The sequence below is a fragment of the Genypterus blacodes genome, unplaced genomic scaffold, assembly GCF_046128005.1.
Source record: "Genypterus blacodes isolate CSIRO-AG114 ecotype Tasmania unplaced genomic scaffold, CSIRO-AGI_Gbla_v1 ptg000036l_1, whole genome shotgun sequence".
NCBI lineage: Eukaryota > Metazoa > Chordata > Actinopteri > Ophidiiformes > Ophidiidae > Genypterus > Genypterus blacodes.
In genome coordinates this window covers 1274954-1302777 of record NW_027466849.1, presented here as the reverse complement: position 1 = coordinate 1302777, position 27824 = coordinate 1274954, and the positions used below count along the sequence as shown (strand labels likewise).

Below are 27824 nucleotides of genomic sequence, written 5' to 3'. Positions count from 1 at the left end.
CAGGAGTCAGTCAACCCCCCCCCCTGCCCGCTTTGGCCCCGGGCCCCCGAATCACTAAGTCCGCCTCTGAGCGTTGCATCAAATACTGTAGGAAATCAATCCTGGGCAATTTTATGTCCCACACCTCTCAAAGTAGAGTGAATAAAGTTCACCAGCGCGTCCGTCCTGGTGTCTTTGTGTCCCCATGCGGAGGAGACGCTGCCGTCTGTGGGCTGAGATTAAAGCAGAGAGGCGTGTTCAGTACAGGAATGCAGCTCAGGTGGAAAACAGACAACCGAGCTGAAAGCGAGCACGCACACAGACGGACACATCTCCCCGTTCCTGGACGCTGCTGTTGGGCTTTTTTCCGCACGATTCGGACCCTTTTGGAGCTTTGAGAAGCAGCACCGGAGCAGCTACCTGCTGAGGAGGAGATCCGCGCCGGAGCTGCTGCTTTCCTCCGGTCTTAATTGAAAGCCACCTGCTGGAGGTTAGAGTAAGACTGTTACAAACACTTTATGGACACATTTGAAGTTTCCCAATCGGAGTGTGTGTGTGTGTGTGTGTGTGTGTGTGTGTGTGTGTGTGTGTGTGTGTGTGTGTGCTTCCAGCTGATGCTTTGATTGAGACCAGAACATTTTAAAGATGCGTCTTTCCCCACTTTCCATGCTTCTGTCCCGAAGGAGCAGACCCATGTAATCGCTGGGAGCCACTAGGAGAAACAGCTGCTGTCGGCTTGGAGGAGCACACATTTTGAAAGATTCCCCTCACAGAAGGAAAACAATCGAAGCAGAAAGAGGAAACCCGCGGTCCAGTATGGGTGCTTTGGATTCTGCGGTGTCCCCGTGTGCGCTGTGTGCCGCTGGGATGCTTTGTGCATCTGAGCCGCAGCTTTCCCACCATCAATCCAGCGACTAAACTGCACCTGAGTGCGAATGTAACAGAGCCGATCCATTTCCACAAGGATCTACTATGTCCTCACTACTGAAGAGGTAAGTCTCTGTCCTTTTAAAGTGTCTCTCAGGGGGGTGGACATGTGACAGCGCGCTTAGATGATGAAGTCATCGTGCAGGAGATTTGAATTAAGGAGATATATGAGAGCGTCCATGGGAGGGGATGAATTTCATACAAAACTCCCATTTTCTTCCTACATGGCGGCAGTTTGTATGTAGATAAAATGGATCAACATGCGTTTCACCCGAAAACCTGGAGGCGTTTTCGGTGGCACATTATGAACTTTAATCATTAACTGTCAAAGCCTTAGATGTATTTTTCATGCAGTGCCGTGAAGGATGGCAGGTGATAAATTCCAGGTCGAGCCCCCCCCCCCCCCCCCCCCCCCACCCCAGTTGGAAGCTATTTGCTCTATAATTCACTCCATCTCACTGTGCGGGTCATAGAGTTTTGTGTGGAGGCTTGAATCGTTTACCTAAAGTTGTTTTGGGTTCATTCTTATTGCATTTACTTGTTTACATTACACAGATGTCTCATACTGCACCTGCGTTCAAGTTGTTTCTCTCAAGGCTGCAGCATCATTGATACATTAATGGTAAAGGCTAAATCAATAATTAAGACCAAAAAGTAACTTTTAATGCAATACAATACTGGAAGTCAAGTTGTTTTGAATACATATGCAAACTTCACATGTTTTCATTACAATGCAAAACAGTACAGCTTTACTTCTGTGCACTGTCAGGTTGTGTTGTATTGAATTGTGTGTATTGTAACTCTGATGTACTACAATCTGATGCAGCTTTACCATTGTGCACAACACAAACAGTGTTGTATTGTAACACCCCTTTCATGCATGAATTATGAAAACCTGAATCGAGTTATTTTTACCATATAGATACCATAAATGCCATCATTTATAAAATATTCAGTTCATGGAGAACAAAGCTTTTAATAATCTAGTATTCGTCTTTTTCAATCAATTAAGAATTTACTAACAACAACTTACAGATTTGAGAAAGAAGTCACTATTTGGCCCCTGCTCCTGCTCAGAGTGAAGCAGCGTGGCCGTTTTGCAGTGTTTGTGTGTGTGTGTTTGTGTGTGTGTGTGTGTGTGTGTAGCCAGTTTTCTCTCAGGGCAGAAGGTCCAATCCACTGTGCTTCCTGCCAGTGAGTGAGGTAATTCTCCCACTGCTGGATCTGTGATATTGCAAGTCCTGGCTCCACATTCCAGCCGTCCCTCTACACTACCTTTATCTCCGAAATGTCATGGGCTATAAATACCTTGCTCATATTTTATCTAATCCCTGAAACACAGAGCGCTCTATAGAGAAATAAAAGGGTTGGAGGGGCTCTCAATCGTTCACTGGAAGGCCCCCCATTATTCTTCAATCCTAAATCTCCTAAAATAAATCTGATCTGGTCACCACATTTCCAGAGGTGCTCTAAATCTCTATTACTGTGCGATACTCTGTGTATTCAGCATGATTCAGTCTGTCTGTTTGTCTGCATCAGGGAGAGAAAGAGAAAACAGTGGACAGGTTTTGGCTTGGGGCACATTTCTGTCTGCCTGATAGACCTCTTTGTTTAGGAAGGAGCCATCAGCCTCATGAACAGATTTAATCTACTTACCATGGAACACTGAGCATATAGCTTCAAAACGAGGACTCTAATTTGGTGCTACACGCAATGATGTCACTTTCTTGTGCGGGAAGGAATGTCAATCCCTTGCTTCCCTGTGGATTTGTACTATGTGCTCCAGAGAAGGCCATCAGAGCTTTAACATAAGACACCTAGTTAACTAATTAGCTGTTTCCTCGTGTACCCCTGAACAATAACAAAATTCACTTGATTTCACTTCCTGAACAATCCATTCAGTAATTCCATCACAGAAATCTTACTGACGAGTGTATTCTATGTCAGAACATTACCACAGCATAAGGATGAAAACCATGAGGTATGAGAACATTTCTACACCATCTTATTTCACTCAGCATATATACTTTTTTTATCTAAGGATATAAACCATAAATGCATCCATATTTAGCTGAGCCCTTGTTTCATCTCAGTGGCTGGATTCGCTTAGAAAAACATGGATGTTCTAGACTCTGGACTCTTGACATTCTGTTCAGCCAGGTCCTCCTCATGTTGTGTCCCACCACACACTCCTGTTTCCACCAAAGCTATTTCCAGGTTATTGTTTAATCAGAACCTTTATCTCCGTTGGAGTAAATACTTAAGTATACGTTAAGTAGAGAATTTCCATGGAGGGGTGTAAATGAGGACTATTAGGCAGATCTTACTGATGAAGGACCCTGCTTGATAGTCTCAAGGTTCATCCAGATAAGAATTTACTGCTCTGCACGGGTCTGAATTTACTCCTGGATCATTATGACTTGATGAGATAAGGTTTCATAGTTTAAAGTAATGAAAGGTTCAATTATGGGACATCTTAACAAGCTTGGTACTGCCTTGGTACTGCAGTCATGGTATTTTTGACATGTTGTAGTGAAACTGAGGCTTAAAAGATCAAATTGTTCATGGTTCGATCTGCTATCTATTGCGTGCATCTGTGTGATTTTCCCATGTTATGAGACTTTGAGAGTAGATGACCTGAGAGAGACTCTGTGTCAGTCAACGTGGTAAGAAGATAATCTCCTAATCCCTTAGCTATGATGATGTACAGGATGGTTGAGCAAGAGCCTGAGTCTAGACAGTGTGACAACATGAACACATTATGATGCCAATGTCTGTTTTTAATGTAGTGGTTTCGTTATCTTTGTTTACAGATAATTCTGATCGTTAGATTCAGCCTCTATTTTCTAAAATTGTTCACTGTCTTCGCGTGCAGGAGCTAATTTAGACTTGTTGTTTTTCCATTCGTTTTTGATGAAACTCATTGTGACCACAGTCAAAAATGGTCGATTGTTCCTGCCTCATTCATAGTCATACACAGTTGGGGGCCAGAGCTGAGCACGTATCCTCTAGGGGAACATCTGTTAAAGGTTGTGTCAATTCATTCAGCAGCATGCTCCATATAACTGTCAGACCCTCCACTGAGCTGGGGGGGTCAGAGCTAAATCTCTCGGGGTTAAAGGTCAAAACTGGCCCCTGCTTGGAGGGCGTATTGCTTTTACTAACTGAGTGGGTAAGAAGACAATTGAAAGGGACTTCTGTGGATCCCACTCAGAGCAAGTGCAGGACAAAGACAGGGTCACTGGAGCTTTTAACTAGCGAGTCCCTCAGAGGAGGAAATACGGCCTAAATCCCCCCAAATTGTGAGTCACGTCTTTTTTGTCCTAACTTTAAATTAAAGTAAGACATTTTATATTAGTTCATTTCAGAAAAATACTCTTTCCTACCTGACACCGTTAACAACTCAGGCAGTGATTCCCATGGGGTGTTTTTGGGCTCAGAGGTTTTTCACAAATCAGATTAACCTTAAAGCTTGATTATTGTCCAGCAAGGATTCCGACATGGCAGCGTATTCATAGCAACGAGTAGGTGGTAAAAATCTTATTGAGTAAAAAGAAGGACCATGAATATAAGGTACATTGATTTTAGAGATGCAATGCATAGACGAGGAGAAGCATTTGCATCAGGTACTTTCAGATGCTGGCCTTTAGGTTTGGCCTCCAAAACATAGAGTGTTTATTCCAGCAAATATGCAGTTGTGTGTACAAATCTACACCAAGAAAATCCGCAAGGTGCATGGACATCTGCAGGATGACAAAAACAATGTGTAGATGATGTGGAAAGTATCATTTGTCCCTCAGCGTTATAGCAGCAGGGGTGTCATCCCCTCTGTTAATCCAAACTCAATGTGTATTTCTGCAATGTGCTGTATTGACGCTCATGGTTAATTAAGCATGTACATGGCAGCTGCTGGTCTGCAAAAATTCTTGGAAGCAGATTCCGAGATGCCTGATAAGTATTTTTCAGAGCAAAATTAATCACTCCTTCCTGATTAGATGGTAGAGTTAAAGGTCAGATTCCCACTGCAGTCTCGGCACCATAATAGCTTCAATCTAATTGCATGATAACGACGTGGAACTGTTGTTTATTTGTGCAGGGTGGGAATGTGAGAGCCCGGCTGTTTCAGCAAAGGTCTGTGGGTTCGGTCACATTACGACACAGTGTAGGAGAGTGTGTAATCTTCTTGTCACCTGTCTGACCATCTGTCCCACCTGCCCCCAGTTCAAGGGTCATTTTACTACTCGGTAAACAAATGTTCAATATCCAGTTTGTGATGTGAAATAATGCAGTTCATCTGATAGATGCAGAAAGATTTGCAGAAAATTAATTCTTTCACTTTGTTTTTGAAGTGCAACTCAGTTCAGATAAAAGCACATTTACCTAATGACTCCAGTCTCCTTCTAAATCCCCCCACCCACAGCAGTTTAGCGTTGCTTTGTTCAGGGGATGGGGCTCGGTTGGGTGGGGCCTCCATCATCAGAGCCACTAATGTCAGTCAAAATAAACAAGTGGTCTCGTATTGATTAAAGCCATTTCCCTCTCCCTGCCCCCGAGCCATTCCCTAATGTGCTACTATGGTCTTAATGAGAGCTGGAGGAGGTGGGCTGACCCTGCTCACCTCCTAGGGGCCCAACCAGCCAGGGACCAAACACTTCATCAGCTCTCCTGTTCCCATGAAGCCAAAGATCAGGAACTGAATGAAGAGGAGGCGAGAGAGGAGAGGAAGAGAGGAAGTCTGATGTTATCTGTTGTTGGATGTTGAAGGATTTTGGTTGTGGGATGATCTGGAAACATCTGAATGCCGTGTAGCAGTTTTCACTTTGCTTTTATGATTTTAAAATGCACTGTTGTTCAAATCAGCAAAGTGAGAATTTTCATTTCAACAATTTATATATAATTTATTTATAACTGAATTATATATCTGAAATGGAAAAAAAAGGTTTGCTAAATGTAAATACTCCAAGTACCGGCAAAAGCACAGCTCTTTTGTAAGTGAACTTAGTTGCTGCTAGTGGAACAATATTTTCCCTTGATCTTCTTGTAATTGTCAGTCATGCAGATAAGATGCTGGAGGTAAAATGAGGCCTGTGTCTCAGAGGTTGGGTCAAAGCGTCCTTCCTCTAAGCCTCTGATGAATTCACTGGTGTAAGGCAGAACAGGAGCTGAAGGGAGGGGCTGCTCAGCCAAGTGTGAACACGATGGCTATCGTTTAATTGGATGGGGCAGCTACTGACCTGCAACTGTGCCAAAAGTCAACTTCAAGAGCTTTGGACCTGCTGTGTTTACGGTCGGGGTACAGATAAGAGAGAGACATCAGAAGCTAGAGGACAAAGAGAGGCGAGGAGAGGAGGGCAGGGGAGAGAGGAAGCATGAATGTGCTGGTGAGGTAATTATGTTTCAATCCATTCGATCTGCAACCAAGATACTCTTCATCACAGTGTGCAAAACACAGAATATCCTTCCGCACGTGGCACTTACATTACTGATGGGAGCCAGGGGGATTTGTTGTCATTTTGGAGCTGCTCTGTGAGATTCCATTGTCAGTTTGTTGCTTTGTTTGTTTGCTTGTTAGCAGGATTACTCAAGAAGTTGAGGGCTGGTGCAGGTTTGTATCCAGATTTTTGTTTTGAATTCTTAACATTGCGAGTTCTGTATTTATCAGCAATATTGGTCAAGCTTTATCTGAACAGCTCACTGCAGATTGTAAGCGTGTGCATCAGCGCTTCGTACGAGGGTGCATCTCTCATCATCTACCCTGGCATAGTTTGGGAAATTCCTGTCTTGGGAAATGTTTCTCATCATTTTTGGCTTCTCTGCTGTCCAATACTAGTTGATTTAAATCGATGATGCTACAAATCTGGCAGTAAATCTGAACTGATTGTCTGTGTTCTGGCTGGCAAGTTTGAACAGACTTAATGAGACTGAATCAGGGCACACAGATCCAACGTCAAGGAAAGAGACTTCTGCTGTCACAAAATGGACCATATCATTTGCACATGTGCTGCTCTGCCCTCAAACGTATGACACACCGTCAGCAAATCCATGCCAGGAAGCAGTCAAAGTAGGGTTTTTCTTTTAAGACTCACTGGCACTTCTGGGAAGTTACCCTTGTCCTTTGATGAGTCGGACAAAGAATCCATCTACTCACTATGTTCTCCTGGAGGTGAAAGAGGACAGAGAGGAGATGAGGCAATTATCTGAGCAAACAAAGACAATCCTCACAGTCTGAACGTCTGGTTGTAGCTTAAAGGTGGCTCACAGTTTTGGTTGTTTTGAGCCTGTCAGTGTAGATTTATTCCACTTGTGGCTTCGATCACAAACAGCATGAAAAATGTAACATTTTTCCAAAACAGATCTATATGATGATCACTAATGTTCACTGACACTCAAATTATTCTGCTATCATATTCACATTTAGCTTAGATTTATTCAGATGTCCGAGCTTCTATGAGCGATTCATATGAGTGATTTTTTCCAAAAGCAACAATCAACGAGAGAGTCAATGCGACAAAGCAAAGGTCCAAGTACAGTGTGAAGGTGTACCCAGAGTAGTTATGTCTACATACCATCTTGGTGACTCATTCCACCACCAAGGCACCACACAGGTCTGAGACTCAGGCTGCTGACACATGATCAGCAGTAAATGCGGGCAGTACTGGCCCTTTCTGGAGTTCAGCCTAACCTTATGGTGGTCCTATATATATTGCCAGTGTGTTCACATCTTATTCGAATTCAACCTCGACACAGAACCAAAAACACCAAAAAATCAAATTGAGGCAGATCTCGCTCTTGGGTTCACAGTAGAATCCACATATTGTACCTGTTGTTTGAGGAGCTGCCTTCTCTTCTGGGGACAAAGAGCTCATCCAGCCTTACAGAAAAAAGCCAAAAGATCCGTTAGAGTACAATATTTGTCTACAGTTAAGATATTACTCAAAATACTGACAACACTGACTGTACACAACACAGACACTCAAAGTAAAATATATCAACATTTCATTCTGGATGTGATTAATCCTGTTGACAATTGGCATCAAAGTATTCACATGTGCACTAAATGAAGTGATAGCGTAAATGTTTCCTGTTTACATGCTCCACGGTAAACATTCAGAAAGAATTCAGCTCTCCACCGAGAGCCAAATGTCTGTTACTGCTTTACTGCGGAGCTGTTTTATCAGAATGTACTGCTGAACTTTCTGACCAATGAGACTACATGACTGGCGGTTCATTGCATCTTTTGTTGTTGTAATTTTCTTTGTGCCAATGTCAGCAAATGTCCCTCCCATTACATTTCAGATCAAAAATGATCAGGATCAGATCCAGATCCAAATCATCAATTCAGATGAAGATGTTTATATGAGTACTTGTGATCATTGATATGGACAGGGAGGGTTTGTGGCTGTGTAATAGGGCCCTTCTTTGCTGGGGGAGGCTGTGCAGAGGGAGTTAATGATATAGGCAGGATGGGGGGCATTCCTGACCTTGGCTCCTGTCCACAGGGGTTCACAGTAGCAGGGCAGCTTATTTGTAGATATTATCAATGACCCCAAGACCTCTGAGCTCAGGCAGCTGCTTGAAGAGTCTGTCTGCTGTCTTCTGGGTTTCTTCTCCCTCTCATCCTCGCTTTCCTCTCTTCTCCTCGTACTCTTCTCCACTCTCTTTTGGCATTTTTGTGTGTGTGACTTATGTAAGCTGCGAGAATGACAACAGTGTTTGTTTCTCTCCGTGTCTCCAGGAAACTGACTGTGTGCCAAGCACTGACCTTTATCCTGCTGCTGGTCCCTCCCGTCTGTCCATCCTCCCTGCAGAGTGTAAGTCCGAACTGCTCACATCAGCACGCGTAGAGACAGAACAAGCTCAGCTAAATGTACTTCATGGAACCTTCAACAATCCTAATTTCCCTGTTTGATTCATAATGATTCAGCTTTTGGAGGTTGTTAACACAAACCTTTGCTTTGATTGGGATTGATTCTTGGGATCACAATCCGATTTAAAATCGATTCTCAATTCAATACAGAGATTGTGGCGACTGTGTTTGGATGTTTACACACAGACTTTAAGCACACAATCAATTTACTTGTGTTTGCAGGTATCGATTTCATTACAAAATGTTAACAGCATGAATACTGGTCGTCTCCAGCATCTTTCACGGGAGAAAATAAAATTCAAAGTCACCCCAGACCTACTATTTTCAGACATGCTGTGCTGAGGCTAACAATGATATTTGTCTTTATTAAACATTGATGTCAATAAGTGGAGGTCTTAAGTTGTACGTAACTCGGTGAGCAATCGTGATGTCCGTCTTTGTTTTCAGAGCAAATATACAGAGTGAGTAGCTACGGTGCCACAGTCTCAACAAGTGGCACCGTGCTGCATTTACACCAGACTGAGGACCTGTCAGAACATGAGGCCTTTTCTCACAACCTCTAAACTTTACCTTTTCCTCCCCGTCTCACCTTTGACAGAGTTAAATGTGGTAGTTAGGCTAATTTGGGCTGGGAAAACCTTTGCTGTGAAGTTCCAAAGAGGAATATCCAGCTCATTTCGATAATCAAGCTCTTTGACTGGTGTCAGATGTGAGCAAGTCAGTTTGGTCGCTCAGGTCTGTGTGCTGAATAGATTGTTTTTGCAGAGTTTGCCTGGGAAAGGGACGTCTGTCCTCTCTCTATCTTTCTGTCTCTCCATGCTCTGATTGCTACTGCAGCCTTTCTCCGCCGAGCACAGCGTCCATCTTTCATCACTGTTTGTCTTGTTGTCAGGCTGAGCCTAAGGGCATAGAAATCCCCCCGACACACACACACACACACACACATGCACATGCACACGCACACACGCGCACACACACACACACACACACACACACACACACATACACACACACACTCACACATGCTTAAAGTTTTCATTTCTTGCTTTGAGGAAAAAGCAAATGAAAATGATTTACATTTTAAACTGTGCCTACTATTTTATTTTATGAAATAGATTTGAATTTATACACCTGTGCGTTTGACCTTCTCGATTAGAGCCTTTAGTGTATTGAACAAGCTACCTTCCACCAGTGAGACACACCTTTGTTAGCTTCAAAGGAAACTTGAAGCTAACAGAACGTGGCTGAAGGCAAACCAGGTGAACATGAAGGTACCACAAGCTGGTATTACATTTAAAGCCTTTTCTATATGTACACTGTGTGATATTTTAGTGATCTGCCTATAGTGTCTGAATTACAATTTAGACAAAACCCTGGCTGTTTTTTTGAAATCTTAATCAGAATTGCAGTTGGGAGAGATGGTGTTTTGAAGTTTGGCAAGTTACATTGTTGTTGGGAAAAACACAAATATACCAAAGCAAAATAAGCTTTTAAGCCATAGTCCAGTGTTGGAAACCCTCACACCAATGGTGTTATTGTCTTTGTGGCTAGTTGTTCTACCAGCACTGTAATTGTTCCCATGTGGAAATGTAGTTCACGTCGCGCCACATTTGTGGTGCCACAAGGGAAACGCAAAGAATAAAATGTAAAATAGAACCAAGTAAAAGAAAAAGAACAATAAACACACATCTGACACATGGGACTCGTTTCTGGATGTGTAAGGACATAAAAGTATAGTGGGTTAATCTCAGTAAAGTTACAAGTTTTTGTTAGGGAAAATTGAAAACAATAAAAGTTAATTACACAGTGCAGTAATACAAAACACTAGGTGACAATATGACACGTGTTGTTTGCTGATATTCATTGAAAGATTTAGCAGATGGATTATATCAGCCTGTGTGAGCTTAATGTTAATCATGCACATAAACGTATTTTGTTTATGGTTGTAAATGTGACCACTGTCTGCACTCCACTGCACCAAACAGGCTGTGGGTCGTCCACCTGTGTCCCTCAGAGTCAAAGAAGCTTCTGTCAGTCATCGGCTTCAGAGTGCTGACAGAAGAAAGGCATGATGGGAATTTCAGAGCTGAACTCAAGGTCTTTCGTTTGTCCGCTTGTTGTAGTGTTGAGAATTTTTTTTTGTCTTAATGTGAGATTGTAGGGTTGGGGGGGGGGGGGGGGGGGGGGGGGGCATTGTAAAGGTGAGAGGTCAGTCGTGTTAATTCAGAATGCGAGTCATTCCATCTCCAACTGTTGTCAGCGCTAATTTGACCAGCAGTAAAAACTAATGAGGGCAACCTCAGGTGACCCTGCCTGCCATGGAAAATGATGGATCATGTGCGTATGTGTGTGTGCATTTCTGTGTGTGCGTTTCTGTGTGTGTGCCTGAGTCACGAAGTGAAAGAGTTTTTTCTAAGACACACTAAATAACCCGTCAGCACTGTGACGTGAAAGAAGTTAACAAGCAAATGACAGCAATGTTGTGTTGTATGTTTTATTGAGGCTTTGGAATCTTTTAGATTATGTTATAATTAGATTTGAATTTGCAACCAGGGCAGTCTGAGAGAGCAGCTAAAGCCTACTGAACACTCCTGATTATCATGTGATTTCTATAGGTGCTTTTTAAGATTTTGGAGGATCTTGCTGCAAACATTTCCACATTAATGGAGACAGAGGTTCAGTGCAGAAAGCATCAGATAAATATTCCATTAGTTATTTGAGAGTTTGTTAGGTGAAACATACCTAAACCAATAAACCAGCACGCTTCCTGATGAAACAGCCTCTGGTGTGTTTGTAAAGAGGTGTGTGTGTGTGTGTGTGTGTGTGTGTGTGTGTGTGTGTGTGTGTGTGTGTGTGTGTGTGTGTGTGTGTGTGTGTGTGTGTGTGTGTGTGTGTGTGTGTGCGGCAGCTCTGGTGGGAACGCTGCCTGTTTCAGTCCTCCTCCAGGGCAGGAATTCTGGAATCTGGTCGAGATGCTCCATATTAATTTCTCTAATCACTTTCATTCACTGATCCTCCAGGCTCAAGTGATTTTCTCTTTTCATACCAGCGACTCTTGAAACAGATTCGAATGGCCACGTTTGATTCATGGTTATAAATAACATCAGGTTTGTTAAGGTGGGGCCACACTAGGACACAGTTACAGGCTTTAGTGAGTGAAGTATCACACTAGACTACTGTGCTTCATGGTCACTGTTTTTCACTCATGTTCACTCATGATAGCTGATTATATCATTACATTATGACTCAAGAGTATGAGTCACAATGTCTTGTCTCAAAATGCCCAAAATCTTGTTGGAGTAAGACTGCCAGTACCTGTTAAGACAAAGTGGAAGTGGAAAGCTCAATCTTGGAGCTCCAGCTTAAGCAAGGTCTTTGTGTTGCAGCTTTTGCGGCAGTAAAAATGTCAGAAGTGACGGAGGTAGTGAAGTGAGGAACATGTGCATCACATGTAATACAACTGTCCTCTCCTTAAAAAAAATGATGAGCCAACGTTTGATGTCAAGTCAAGTCAATTTTCTTTATATTTCTTTTCTAATATCATATACAATGTCTCAAAGGGCTTTACAGACCCACAACAGAGGCAATTCCAAGAGAGATTCCCTCTCCACTAACGGCTGGGTGTGCAATGGGAACTTCCAGTGGGATTATACAAAGGTACAAGAAAAGGCATGCAATGCAGTAAGGACAACCAGTCATGCATTAGGAATTAGTATGCAAGAGAGAGGGAGAGAGAAAGAGAGAACGAGAATGATAAAGCACCAAACAGTGCAGTCCGATTATTGAGAGTCTCTCTCCTTGGGCAGCAGTTCATGCAGGTATTTGGGGGAGCAGTCCAGGTATGCAGGTAAACTGATGGTGTTGCAGGATGGTTTGCTTGGCAAAGCAGATGGTAGAGGGCAGAGGAAGCTGTGGAACGCCCCGGCATCTCTCTGGGATAGAAGCCATCTTATCGCCGAGACGGCTCAGGAGCCACCGAGCTGAAAAACAGCTGACCCCTGGACGCCACACTCAAGGGTGTGGGGCCCATGGGCCAAAGAGGCGATCAGTACAGTCACGGGATGTTAGATGAGCGGATTAAGGAAGGATGGAGAGAGAAAATCAGCTAATGTGCCCCATATTACACTGACACTATCACTGACCAGGAGTGGACAGAGTCTATCTAAGCCCTGAACTAAACCTGGGTTGGCTAATCACTCTCCTGCAAATAGGACACTGTGCTTCGAAGTGTAAGGAAAAGAGATGCGTCTTTAGGCGGGATATAAAAATTGTTCAGGAGCCTGCCTCTGTAACAAGTGATCTGTTTACTCTGGACGATATTCAGCCGACTCAAGATCAGGAGGCATGAGGCACGAGGCACGAGGCATGAGGCAAGAATGCACACACATGGTGTAGTTTGCAGTAAACAACATGTTTTCTTTGTTTCAGTACTGAATCCTTCTATTTACTCACTGTTTCTTCTTCATGTATACAGACACGAACGCCCGCGCAAAAATGTGATCTAATCTACAGCATTCAAGACGCAAATCTGAAGAAATTTCCACATTTTTCAGTTATAGCATGCAGTTAAATAGACTCTGGCAGTCAACACTGAAATTGAAACACTATTGTAGTGCAATGGGTCCCTAGTGTGTTAAGCCAATCATGATCTTGGAGACACCAGCTCTTTATCAAGTGAACACGCCTGATTCAGCTCCTCAGCTGTGTGTAGAGCAGGTAGAGCTGACTGTGTCTCTCTATCGCTCCCTGTCCTCCTCAGTCCTCCTGGGTGTCTGTGTGGGGTCCTTCCACCGGGCCTTTGCTGAGACGTCTGGCGCGTGCCCGTCGACAGCTGCACTTCAAGAACGAGTGGGCAAGCTGGAGCGGGTGGTCAGTCTGCTCACGTAGCTGTGGGGGCGGAGCCTCAGTGCGGACACGCACCTGCATCACCAGGTGAGGAAGATAAGGAAGTGTGAGAATGAGACTTTTCTTTCTTTCTTCCTACATAAGACATAAGATGATGACCTTTTCTTGCTTTTTGAGTCCAGTAAAACTCCTCTCTGTGTCCCAGGAACCCTGTCGGGGGGCCATGTGCTGGAGATCCCAGGCAGTATAAGATCTGCAACACCAAGGTCAGCATGGAAGAACTTCCTCTGCGTCTGCTCTGCTGTATGAAAGATTTACTGTAAAGAACAAGGGCTGGTGTTTACTCTGGTTGGTCATATATGTGTGTTCAGGGCAGGTGGACTGACTGAGGGCTCCAGGGTGTGATCAGGAATTTATTAACCTGTCTCTGCTGCACTGCATGCTGGGATTTCCTGCGTTTGAGCCGCAGTTGTTGTATTTGAGATGTGCAGTGAGGTCAGCGGCTGTGTGTCAGACGTGTTGGGCTGTGTGTGGGTGTGGTTGGACAGCCAGTCGCCATGGCCCAGATTGATTAAAGGAAAAACACACAGATGGGTTGCAGCATGTTTCGACTTGAATGTGTGTATGTGTGCATGAGGCAGTTTACATGGTGTGATTAACTCATTGCTCTTTGTGAATGAATGCAAATCCCTTGATTCTCTCTGCCTCATGTTGGTGGGACTCACCTGTGTGTGTGCGTGTGTGTGTGTGTGTGCAGGAATGCCCTCCAGGCTCAGAGGATTTCAGAGAGATGCAGTGTGCTGCCTTTAACGACAGGCCGCTGGTGGCTGGAAACTCTTTCAGATGGACGACCTTCCATGGAGGTTAGTAAAACACACGAGTCTCCAGCTCCAGAGGAGAGACGAGGCTTTATAGACAGCAGCTGTATTTACACAGAGATGTTCTTTTCACTAATAACCAGAATCACTTGAGCTCAACTTGCAGAGCATACCTCCACCAAGGCCACCACAGAATTTGTCCCATGATTAGAATAATGATAGTGGGAGATGATATCAAACATAGATGGTAATAATTACAGGAGATAATCGCTTTATTTTTCATAGGAATCCCACCTATTGATAGTCTATCATAGCACACATTATGTATGATTTTCTGCATTGTTCTACATAAAAGTCCATATGTCACAATGTTAAGAAATCCACCCCTGGAACCGGATTTGCACCAAAAAACCAAGCCAACAGATGTGTGTGTGTGTGTGTGTGAAGATATAACCTTGTTCCAACGACACTCGACTCTGATGTAACCTGGCTTGTTATGATTGAAAGTCACTACTCTCCTACTATTTCCTGATGAAATAGTTTTCACCTGATGTCACCTGATTAATCCTCCATGTGGCCATGCCATTCATGTCCACTCTGTGAGGGCCTGCTGGGTGTTGGGTAATTGCTCCTGTGTTATGAGTTCTCTCCTGGTGTCTTTCCTCCTCTGCCCTCGACTCCCCTCTCACCCCTGCCTGTTTCTCCCTCCCTGTCCTGCTGCTTTTGTGGCCTTCTAATAATGAAGTAATGAGACACAAACCAAGGTGTTTTTCCCGTCAGGCTCCAACCCCTGCGAGCTGAGCTGTTTGGCTTTGGGTCATAACTTCTACTACAACTTTGGCCGAGTGTTGGATGGTACGGCTTGCGACAAAGACCCTGGAGCTGTGTGTGTCAATGGGCACTGTCTGGTGAGAGACAACTGTGTGTGTGTGTGTGTGTGTGTGTGTGTGTGTGTGTGTGTGTGTGTGTGCACAGCATATTGGAATGTCATGTATGGGGATGGGTTGATGTTGTTAGCTAAAGAGAAAATGTGTACCTCCAGGTGAGGATCACCAAATGGATCACCAAAGTCAGTAGGATTCATCCCCCTGGGACCATGACTCTCTCAACCTAATGTCACGACAAACCACACTGTAGTTGTGGAGATATTTCACTCTGGATGGAGCTAGGGTATAATGTTGAAAGCATTAAAATAAACTAATTAATGTTATTTATCAAAGGAAGCTCATAATATGAAATGATAGGTAAACATCAGATCTTTCAGCCAGTGATGAATGTAGAACTGACCTCTTGTTAATAAGGATGTAAAAGCTTTTCTCGTGCGTATAATCTTTCCTTCTCTTTGTCCCTCTCTGGGTTTTCACTGCCACACAGATGTATCTGGCTGCACATGAACTCATGTATCTTGGGTGCTCCAGCACACGCAGAGTAATCGTATACAAACACAGCACATACGTCTGCTACATGAGGGCCCACATAGCAGGCAATGTTATTTTTACACCAACGACAAAGGAGTGATGGGCGTTCGTATGTTTGCATTAGCCTGTGTGAGTGTATGCTTGCTGATGTGTGGCGTGTGGTGCATGAAGCAGATTTATGGCCTGTGAGCTTGGTGCTGAGGTCAGAGCAGCTCGAGGCCGGAAACAGACAGGAAGCAGATGCAGCATGCAGCTGGCGTCCAGAGGTGCAGGTCATAGACTGAGATTGGACACGAGTGTGTGTGTGTGTGTTTGGGATGGGTGTCCATAGAGATGCTCTCGTGTGCAAGTGCTGTATTTTCAGCATTAAATTATATGATTATCCACGATATTGATGGAGAAGGCAAACACAAGGCGTCTCTGCCCGACAGTCTGTCTATGCCAGGGGTGTGTGACTTATCTCTGTTTGTCATGAGCGCGCTGCTCCTCACTCTGTCAAAGTAGTTGGATTGGTCTTGCCAACATGTTTGCACATTTGCACCCATCAGTGCATGCATATTGAGTTTTGGTTGGCGAGGCACAAGAAATGCGTATGGAAAATGCAGCATACACATCAATGGGATCAGGGATATTAGCTCCCTATTGTCTCTATTGTCTGGCTGCCACTGGTTGTAATGCAAGTTTGGTGATGCTTCTTGGTAGGAGAAAATAAGGTAGTGAAAAGTATGGTATGGTGTCCTTGCATTGTACAGTATCAAACATTGCCACAACATTACTATACTATATGACTATACTATACTGACATTATTATAAGTGAACTCTGCGGATGTTGCCTACATGCCTGTTTGTGTGTGTATATGAGTGTGTTTGGTGGCCTCTCAGTGGGGCCCTCATGCTCCCTGCTACCCAGTCACTGAGGATTCATTTCCTGTTGTGCACACACAGATGCTGAGAGTGTTTTTTTGTTTTTAAGTGGTATTTGGGGGGTTATTATAGGTTCTCTAGATTGTTACTCTCCTGCCACGGAACGTCCCCTTTGATTGGTTTTCTCTGCAAAGCGGCAGATGAAGGCAGGAGAAGAAAGCACCCACTGTAATCTGTAAAGCGACCAGATTCTCCACACACCATAAACCACTGGGTTCATCCCCTCTCCCCTTTTCGTGGCTTTCAATCCCTCACAAAAACAGCTTCTCCTGCCCGCCCTCCACTCTTTAAGACCAAGCTGTCCTTTTCCCAAAGTAAATGTTGGAGAGAAAGAGAAAAAGTTAAAGAGTGTGTGGACTAAGACAAGTCTGTCTGCAAGGTCTTAAGGTGGCAGTCGCCCATATGTGCCTCTCTTATATGATTTGCATTTGCATTGACGATCGCATTCCCGTCACTGTTTTTCTCAAACATAAATGCAAGCCAAACTTTGAAAAGCCCCTTTAAAATGTTTTAGTAGACATTTCTAGGAACCATAATGATATAAGACAAGAACAGATGATTATGTGATTATATGATAATGTTTTTTACGCCAGTTACAGAAAATAACAGGTTTCTGATTGTGTAATCACGCATCACATCAAACAAGCTTTGGTCCACAGTTTATGTTTAGGGGACATATACAGATTTCCATGTTTATGTTTTCATGTGGAGTCCCTTTTAGTCTTCCCTCCCGGAAAGGCAGCACAGTTTAGATTATGAATGTGTGTGTTTGGGAGTCGGTGTGTGTGCCATTACTTGCTTGCACTGTAGGTGCAATTGATTCATATGCATAGAAACATGCAATAATGCACAACAAACATTAGATATTATATTATATGCACTTTGCTGTATGGCTTCTGCCTGTCACTCAAATGACAATGATGACAGGGATCTGATGACATATCTGCTAAAGGTATTTGAAGAGATTCTCTTTACAAAATGCTTGCTATTTAGGAATCTTTTGCTCTTGCTGCATTGTGTGCCAGATGTAAAATATTTTCTGAGTGTTGTAGCTCTTTCTACAAAGTCCTGTCATGTTGAAACAGTTATTAAAGAGCTTTTCCATAACAGAGAGCTATATCTGACAGGCAAGAGGTACATGGACAGATAGATGAGAACAGCAAGGTGACAGATTCCATGTCTGAATGGGGCTAATGCGACTTTACAGCAAAGACTAAAGCAGCTGAAAGGTTAGAACATGTGTAAGAGCACACTGAGAAACAAGTTCCAGCAGAGACATCTAATTGGATCAAATTGTTATTTTCTAAATAGTGATGTGTGTGTGTGTGTGTGTGTGTGTGTGTGTGTGTGTGTGTGTGTGTGTGTGTGTGTCATACAGAGACCTGGCTGTGATTCTGTCTTGGGTTCAAAGCAGCAAGAGGATGCCTGCATGGTGTGTGGAGGACAAAACACCACCTGCATGCACCACAAGAGCATTTACCAGAGCAACGATCTGGAGGCAGGTAGGACAGTGACACACTTTAACACACACACACACAGACACACACACACACACACACACACACACACACACACACACACACCTATCATCACAACATTATCTCCATGAGGAATCGATTGCAGCAGTTTTAGATCAACGTATTTTCCAGAAACTCTTCTTGCTTTCCCTGCTGAGTGTTAGTCCGGAGGTTATTGTGCTCTGATAAAGTGAACATTAACCACAGTAACAGTTTTGCCAAACAAAATGACGTGGCTGCCGTCCAGAAGAAAATTCAACTAACAACAGATCCTCTACAATTGCAGTCATTATGTTTTCAGTGTAAGAGCTTCATGTGAAGAGAAGTTGGCGGCAGAGAAACAGAATGTTCTTCATCATAAAGTCAAGATTTTGGCGTATTGCCATGAAAGCTATTTGAAATGCTCAGTCAGGGTCAGGGTGTCCACAGCAAGCAGTTTTGTTATTACAGTCGGTACACCTCAAGCATTTTGAATCTGTTATTAGAAATCAGTTTTCTAAATGCATTTTTTTAAACTGTCCATGTTACCATTGCAAATCTCGATTCAAAATTACTTAATGAACAAAGGCAAGGAGTGGGAAATGCAGATGTGTCGCAGCTGCTGGAGATGCATTTACACCGCGCTTGTAGTGATAGATTAGAATATGATCACATTTTAATATCAAGGTAGAAATGGGGCCTGAATGTGAGGGAATCAGGATGATGTGAGCCATAACAAGAGTCACAGGAAAACAAGAGATGAAGGAGGATCATCTGGGTCTTCAGTCCCCTTTCAGTCATCATGGTGAATCAAATTGAGCTGTGAGATGAACATGTTTCCTTAATTCCCGCTGTCGGAACACAAACCTACCAACATAACCTAGTCGACACCTCTGGCGTGCAACTTGGCCCAGGTTCAACTCTTGCCACTGCCTGCCTCAGATGGTTTTCTGTGTATAGGCAGAGCGGAGCTGACAGATGGAGAGCTGGCCACAATAGCGCAGATTGAATAAGAAGAAAACAGGCTGATAATGGCTGCTTTGTTTGGGTGACTGAACAGCCTTGGGAGGTTTTCTCTCCTCCTGCAGCTGCGTTTCCCAATGGAGGGGAACTGATGGAGATAGGCTGCACCAATGGGCTCCTCACAAGGTCAGACGATGACGGTCTGAAGCTCATCATGTTGCTCTAAAGCACATCTGTAGCTGTGACATTTGTTGAGTCAAAGCGCTTCACAGCTGAGGCCCTGCAGATGAACCCTTTGCATAGTTTCCCTCAGAGATGGGTTAGCAGGAGCAACCCAAAGTTGTGCACTGTTCAGAAGCCGTGATGAATGTTGTGGCTTTTCACTGCAGAGCAGCAGGGGAACAACAGAGCTGTCCCAGCCTCTTTGTTTAGGCCCACAAGTGAAATATTGCCCACTAATGAAAGGCTGTGATTTCAGCTTATTCATAAATTGTCTTTCTGCATTCATAAACGCACCTTTAATCACAGTTACTGACATTGTAGGTTATAAGTGGTTTATAATAACTTTTAACGACAGACTTTGCCACGGTCCATGTTAAGTAAAATGTCTTCAAAAGAATATAATTGGCCCATGATGAATCCTAATTACTAAATCATACGTTACTGATTGCATATCGGTTATTGATTGTTGGAAAATGATGATGACAAATAAGTTGAAAATCATTTGCTTTGAACACTCTAGTTATGGGAGGCAGTAGTCGAGTGGGTAGAGCTTCCGCTTAAAAACCGGAGGGTTGCCGGTTCAAGTCCCTGCCGAGGTGCCCCTGAGCAAGGCACCGAACCCTCAATTGCTCCCCCCTCTGCGAAGGGTGGTAATATAATGTAATGTAAGTCGCTTTGGATAAAAGCGTCTGCCAAATGATCGTTAAAGTAAAAGTTAAAGTTAAAACATAGAGTTTATTCTGCAGTACAAACAGGGAGCCTGCAGCAAGCTCTCTAGATCAAATCTAAATAATTATAGTGAAATTGTTACAGTATAGTATTGTAGAAAGATATTTATATATCGAAATAATATCAAATAAAACAAGAATAAGGAGATAAGACAGATGTCAGGAAAGAAGCCATGAGAAGGCAGTCAGTCAAATTCAGTCTTTTTAGATATGAACTCAAGCTTGAAAGGAAAATCTTAATATAGTTTTGGTCGTATCACTTACTGACTTACTGCAGATATTTTGGATGTGAGGAATCCACTGTGTCTTTAGTGTATTGTAAAGATGTTTTGTCATATGTGTAGATTTGTATCATGACAATCATTTCAGATCAAGATCAGATCAGATTGATTGTTTTGTGATGTTTACATGCACACTTACTTACTTACTTACAATGGATCGTCTACATGCCGGAGTAAATTGCATGTCAACTATTTCATACTGAGCCTCCATCAATTCATGACACATTCACTCTTTACATGTTTGAAAGAAAACCATTTAATTTTAATTCAAAGTTTGAATTTTAAAAACAACTGTGAGTTAAAAGCTATGAGAACCAGGCCTCTAATTGACTGTTTGTGTTGGTCAGAGGGGCCTTATGGATACAATGAAGTGACCATGATTCCAGCTGGCGCCACTCACATTCGAGTCACTGATAACAGCAGGAACTATCTGGGTAAGATTCAGCATGTTGCACACACACACACACACATACACACACACACGCGCACGCACGCACGCACGCACGCACGCACGCACGCACGCACGCACGCACGCACGCACGCACGCACGCACGCACGCACGCACGCACGCACGCACGCACGCACGCACGCACGCACGGACACACACACACACAGACACACACACACACACACACACAGACACACACACAGTGGTGTATATATCAGTGTCTTTTTCAGATGAGCTCCCTGGCTCCACTGCTAGACCCCTTCTTGCGATCACTCCCTCTCCCCAGAGACAAGAGGGGCTCGGCAGTCCCATCTGGTCCTTGGACCTGCTGTGTGTTTTCCAGGCAACATAATAACCAAAGGCATCTATTCTAATCCTTGTTTATGAGTCCAAAATAAAACAGAGCCTGAAATGGCACACACTGATCTTGAAAGGGAAGCTCATAAAGCTGTATCTGACCACTGGGGCGAGACAGGTGAGGGCACTTGTTTCCATTACATGTCATGGAAAATCCCTTTTCACAGAGGAGACGGCTTCCATATATAGTCAGCTGTCATGTTTCTTCCCCAAACTGCAGAAATATGCCAGCAGTTTGCATTACCTCGCCGTGACCCACACATACTGGATGTACCACAGAGATGCATCGCTGGCATTCAATCCCGAGAGCCTTTCCACCTATCAGCACCAACATAACTCATTCTTTTCTGTTTTTATCCCTTCCATCTTTCCTTCCTTCATTACCTCAGCACTCCAAAATGGTCGCTCCCAATTTGTGATCAATGGTAACTGGAAGATCAGCATTCCAGGGGAGTACAGTGTGGCCGGGACCAAGCTGCTGTACCGACGCTCAGCAGATACCTGGGAAAGCTTCGAGGTGCCAGGACCCACCCAGGAGGACCTCCATCTCATGGTCAGAGGCTCTCCCTGGAGTTGAACAGGCTTTCTGAGAATAGGTTGATGTTGGTCTTTTGACGTCAGTGGTGATTTGTATACTTCTACTGAGTTGGGATCCTCATTGATTTCCAACATGAATACTGAAAGAAAACACTGTGTGCATTTAGTATATCTCATGCGTGTTGTTGATTTGGATTAGTTTTAGCTTACAATACGTACATGGTATTGTTTATTCTATAACTAGACCAGATTATAATGAGAGCATCTTAGCAAGCCTGTTTAATGAAAGTAAACCACTGTGAAGAAATTGGTTCTTGCTCCAAAACAAGTCCAAAACTGTCAACAAACCCAGTCTGTTTGCTGCTATTTAGTAAACAAATATTTCAACTGACTGAAAGTTCCCTCAGACCAAAAAACAATCCGAAAACAATCAGAGAAAGCAGTTTGTCATGAAGTGTGTTTCTAAGAGGTGAGGTCTTTTCAAAATGGGGCTTTTGTGAGGCTGTTTTCACACCTGCATGGTTTAGTTTATTTGGAGTATGGAAACACCTGCATGCATTGACCTTTAGAGGACATGAACTCTGAGTGGCTCTGGAATGTGATTTGTGGTTGGAAAATGACTATGAACCAAGGAGGGCCGAGTTGAATTGCATTTTTTTTGTACTTAGTTGTATTTTTGTACTTTTGTTAGGCTTTTTACTTTTATTATTTGATTAGGCTCTTATTATATCCTAATGCCCTTAATTGCTTTGCACTATTCACTTTGCTGCTGTAACAATATGAATTTCCCGGTTGAGCGATGAATGAAGGATTATCTTATCATATCTTATCTTATCTGAAAAAGATGCTGTGAAAATGGGAGACCTGGTCCAGCTTAGCGAGCACGAGTTAAGGCTAACTTGTGGTTTATGAGCTCAGAGAGTTTCTCCTCTTCAACCATCTGAATCCAGCTCATCATCTTCACATAATGCGAAGCAAATGTTTTCTTTCTCCCACCTGCAACATTCTGATCAGTTACTGGTGAGAGTGTTTTGTTCATAGCGACTTACTTGTTGACTCAGACCAGAGTGGGGCTGAAAAGCAATATGGACTTTTATTAAAGAGAGAGACTTTGTTATATGAGTGTGTCCATAAAAAGTCTTTGTTGTGTTTGGGTATAGGTGCTGTCGACAGCCAGAAACCCAGGGATTGAGTACGAGTACTGGCTGCCTCCAGAGCGCTACGCCCTCTACCATGGGAGGAGTCCACTGCGTCAGGCTCACCACACAGCCAGCTACCTCCCCTGGGCTCCACCTACCACCACTGCCACCACCACCACCAGCAGGCCCCCATCAGTCACTGCCCAACCCCACTGGTGTAAGGCATCACTTCTATGTTCATTTTTAGTTAGCAAACAAATGGAGGCTCCAGGTGAATTGTCCCCCCAAAAAGCAACAAGTCTTGTTATTGTAAGTGAGGAACATGTTTGGACATATTGAGGTCCATTTTGGACTGTTGGATTGTTCTGGTAATGTTTTGATTATGAAGTGTTTTGATTATGTTGCGTGGTCATGGAGAAGTGCACATTTGGAGTGATTTCACATTTTATACTTCTTTGGTCTGCTGCAACAGTAAAATGGAAAGGTCACATCGGCAAAGAGTGCCTAAATTCTTTGCTTTAGCTCTGCATTCTTAAAGAGACGTTTATACTGCCGGTGTCTGTGATGGTTGATGAAGAAGCACAGTTTATGACTAAGACTGACAAGACTGAAATCTACCAACAGATTGAAAAAAAGAGGTCGTAAGTTGGCATTTATAAATGAGGGAACTTGGTTCTTGAAGGCTTCCCCATATCTTTCATTGTACTTTGATCAAATTTAGGCTAAAATGTCAATGTTGGAGTGAAATAGCTATTGAACAGGGGAAAGTTAAGCCTGGTTTATAAGATTTGTGTCTATTTATAATTGGCTGTGCTCGTGTGCACTTGTGACACCACCTCCAATCTAGCACAGCGTTAAGGGAATCTTATAGTTTGGAGATTTAAATGGAGGAAGTAAGGAATTGAGTCACAGCTTTGTTCTTACTTTGTGCTGATCTTAACCATATTCAAACAATCCATCTTCAGGTCCTATTTAAATTCAGTATTAAATGGGTCTCCACGCCGACCTGCTTTTGCGTGTGCAGCTACAGAGGAATGTAACTGCTTTGTCTCTCAATAAGCTCGCTGTACACATGTACCGCTTGTGTCCTTCAGCCTGCGTGTTGTCCATATGGCCTGCCTCAAAAGACTTGTGTCTCCTGTCCCATGCTGTAATAAACTTAAGTAGCTTGTCATGTAATATTTTCCAGCTGTGGCTTTTTGCCAATTCGACACAGACTTTTATTGTTGCCAGAAACCGTTTGTTGATTATTTGTTGTGTAAGCAGTGAAGTGTTCCACCCACTGAGTTTGGTCACAATTTATTCTGTTGAAATTGGAATAAATATGCAGAAATTCCAGGCCAAACCTAAATCAGATGCCAAAATCAGTGTAGTAATGTGTGTTCTTCTAACTATCACCAGCATCTTGTTCATTGCTCACACTTTGTCGTCATTGTTATGCTTACATAATCAGGTTTTTGCTGCCTTTTCTCCCTTTTATGGCTTTACTGGTATTTAAATAGATCATGCCAGACTCTGATCCTGCTGCACTGAGAAGGACAGTTTATACAAAAGCACGATGGGATTGAGCTGATGAAGAGAGTTGATGTTTGTGGTTCACAGTCTTCCCTGGAGGCTGGCCTGTCAGACCTTCACACCCCCACCAGCCCATCCTGCCTCGCCTGGGGAGGGAGGACAACCAGAGAAACCTGCTGCCTCAGCCCCCACGAGGAAGTAAGTTTACCACCTTCCCACCCCACTCAGTCCCGTCCCAGACTCCTCAGCTTACTACTTTTGCCTCAAATTAAGTGATTTTAGTCAAAAGTTAATTGCAAATTGACTTTGTCAAAGCTTTGATCAACCAGAGTGACGATGCTGCTGTCAGTTTCTAATTGATCTTTTCTTGCAGTAATTTAAGTGTTTAGCTTTTGAGTGAGTATTTGAGCCTAAACTATCTGGAATACGAACTTTGTGGTTTCTTCAGTGAGTAACCTGCTTGCATTCATGCTGCCCTTCCCTGTCTGTGGGTTGAAATCATGCTTAATTGTGAATTCTGCTTCCTTTGTGGGGCAGAGCACTGTGGGAAATGTCGGCGTGTTCGAGGTCGAAGAGAACGGCAGAAACAGTATTGTCAGAAGGACTTTGGTGAGTGTGAACTTTGCTTGAAATTATCAGGAAACGGCTAACTTTAATTTCTAAGTAATAAAAACTTCTTCTCCCGTTAGTTTTCAGAGCCAAAGTCATTGGGAAGCTGTACAGAGGCGAGGAAACACGCTACGACGTCCAGATCATCCACACCTACAGAAACCGCTTCCGCCTGGAGCACCGGGAGTTCCTGTGGGCCCCTAATGTGTGTGACTGCCCCCATGTGGAGAAGGGAAGACAGTACATCCTGATGGTGCGTCGTCACATTAATCACGAGCAAACGTTAAACCGCATCCTGCTAGAGGAAAACAGCTACGTGGTGCCGTACAAACCCAGAGAGGACACACTGCTGCAACCACTGGAAAGGCTCTGCAGCAACAGAGGACCCAAACAGCCTGCAGAGCTGAGAGGATGAGTGTGTGCGTGTGTGTGTGTGTGTGTGTGTGTGCGTGTGTTAGAGAATGAAACTCGGACTCAGATGCTTTGTTCACCACAGTTGCTTGGTTCACTCGTTGACTTTATGATCAGATGTGGTGATGAATTCCACACTGGAGAAAGATGGCTGTCTGACAAGGCAAACTTGAGTTCTGCTCCATTCAAACTTCGCCACAATAACAAACCAAAAAGACTCCAACTTTATTTAAAAGCCTGAGCGACTTACTGTACCGTATATAATAGCACTTTAGGTGGACGTTTACGCCCACCTTTAAACAGATACCAAAGAGAAGAACATTGACTGAAATTACATTAATTTTTTCTTATTGTTGTTTTTCTACAGCTATCATTTCACTCTCATTTTATATTGTTTTTTTGTGTGCATTCTAAGCCTTAAGAAAAGTCCACCAACAGAACTCTCACTGTTAAAACAGGTAGAGGTGATGCACTTTGCATTCTTGGTTTCATTTGCTTGTTCGCTGTTTGTATTTTCCTTGTTCTACCCTCAAAGTATTTCATTACAAATCAAAGCACAAAAGCTTCCTAAACTAATCAAACCAGAGCGGAATCTATTGTGGAAGTTCTGGGTGCATTTTGAGTGAGGGGGACTCGTTTCTTCTTACTCTTTCCAGTTCTATTTAACACTGCATGTGACCTACAGCTGAATGCAACACGTTCAGGTTGATTGCATTCTGGGAAAAAGAATGAAAGTGTAATAGTAGTAAATGGTGGAAACTGGACACCCACCTCATCGCCATTAAAGCTGGTAAACACTGAGCAACACAGACTAAACATGGTTAGAAGGATTTTTCTTTTTAGCTTTTACTCAAGATACTATATTAACAATATATTGCTTTATAATGTATTTATGTATTAACATAAGTTTAAACCATACCACATCACTTGTTTAACATCCCTCACACTGTCTATAGTCTCAATTTATAGCATATGAATCAGGTTTGCCTCGTGATATTTTACATGAAAGAGATTATTACAGTATTTTATATTATGTGTGGCACTGATTAGCTACAAATATGCAAAAGTGTATATTGACTTTGTACTCCGCTACTAATTAAACTTTGTGCCATGTGTTAAGCATTTGAAACATTTTATTTGTTGTCAAACTTTGTCTTAAGTGCCAGGGACACACCACATGATTTGTCAACTCTAAACAGATGCTGAAAATGTGACAACGCATTTCACAGGTCTTGCTTCTCTGGCGAGAAGAGCGCGCAGTCACACACACACCATTGAACACAGATCAAAATGGTGGAAGAAGCAGCTCCCTGAAAGAAGAATGAGGTCATGGAATATCCACTTCTGAAGGTCAATAAAAGGTCAATAAAACTGAAATGTTGATCTTGGGGCCAAAGAAGAAGAGATTGAAACTTGAATTTTCTGTGAACGGTCCCACCCTATGCTCCACAACCATGAAGAATCTGGGTACCAAGGTAGCTGAAACCCTAATTCATGCGTATGTTACTTCCAGACTGAATCACTGTGATGTCCTCTGGCATGAGCTCCTCTGCTCTATTCTAAACACTGCAGCAGGATTCCCGACTAAAACTCGCTATGCCACACTGGCTTCCTGTCAGTGCAAGGGGCTGTTTTCAAAGTCCTATAAAATACTACATAAATTGGCTCTAGTGTATCTTTCTGACCTTATTTCCACTTACCTTCCCATGCGAACCTTAAGCTCTCAGCATGCAGGCCGGCCTGTTATCCCAAAGAGTGTTTTCATACTGCACTCCTTTTCTTCCTCCACTCGTTAAAGAGGCAGACTCTCCAGAGTTTTTCCCCTCCCCCTGTCCCATCTTCTCCTCCTCCTTTCCAGCCTGCAATTTTTCTCATCCTAACATATCTAACTTCCCACCATCTGCTTACCTGCTTCATCAGCTTACCTGCTTACCTGGACTGCCTGCATGACCTGCTGCTCCAGGAGAGAGACTCTCACTATTAGGACTGCACTACATTGCGCTTATATCTTACTCTGTCTCTCTGTCTCTCTCCCTTGTCTCTGTCTCTCACATCTTTGTGCTTTGTTGTACATTTGTATAATCCCACTGGAAGTACCTATTGCACACCCAGCCATTCATGGAAGGGGTTTATGTCCTCCTTCATTTCAGTCAGCTTGGCATCCAATTGTGTGTCAGCCTCTTCCGCTTCACATTTCACAGTTTGCGTCCTTGGTGGTCCTCAGGGTTTCCCCTGAACTGCTTTTTTCTCCTAACCAGACCAAACCAGACATGACGCCAGCTGTGCTTTGTAAGAAAACATTTTATTTACATAAATAACAGTACATCTACTGTAAAGGAA

At 43.3% G+C, this 27824-nt stretch overlaps 1 protein-coding gene across 2 annotated transcripts; it reads left to right on the top strand.

Annotated features, from left to right (window-relative positions):
• Positions 1-132: 132 nt before the first annotated feature.
• adamtsl5 (ADAMTS like 5) lies at positions 133-26210 on the top strand. 2 transcript variants are annotated; one of them, XM_076147034.1, is made up of 14 exons: positions 133-469; positions 663-971; positions 8642-8717; positions 13533-13705; positions 13824-13884; positions 14376-14481; positions 15217-15344; positions 18157-18280; positions 20816-20902; positions 21663-21826; positions 22971-23166; positions 24552-24662; positions 25002-25073; positions 25154-26210. In XM_076147034.1, exons 2-14 carry the CDS (start codon positions 952-954, stop codon positions 25486-25488), a joined length of 1653 nt encoding a protein of 550 aa, XP_076003149.1. In that variant the 5' UTR covers positions 133-469; positions 663-951; the 3' UTR covers positions 25489-26210. The 2 variants fall into 2 exon arrangements, with proteins under 2 accessions (XP_076003149.1, XP_076003150.1); XM_076147035.1 differs by having other exon boundaries at positions 133-475.
• Positions 26211-27824: the final 1614 nt, after the last annotated feature.

Coding starts and splice junctions, on each gene's coding strand:
- adamtsl5 (XM_076147034.1), top strand. CDS start 952: ATGTCCTCACTACTGAAGAG. Junction 8,718..13,532: donor GTCCATCCTCCCTGCAGAGT/GTAAGTCCGAAC, acceptor TGTCCTCCTCAG/TCCTCCTGGGTGTCTGTGTG. Junction 25,074..25,153: donor GTATTGTCAGAAGGACTTTG/GTGAGTGTGAAC, acceptor TTCTCCCGTTAG/TTTTCAGAGCCAAAGTCATT.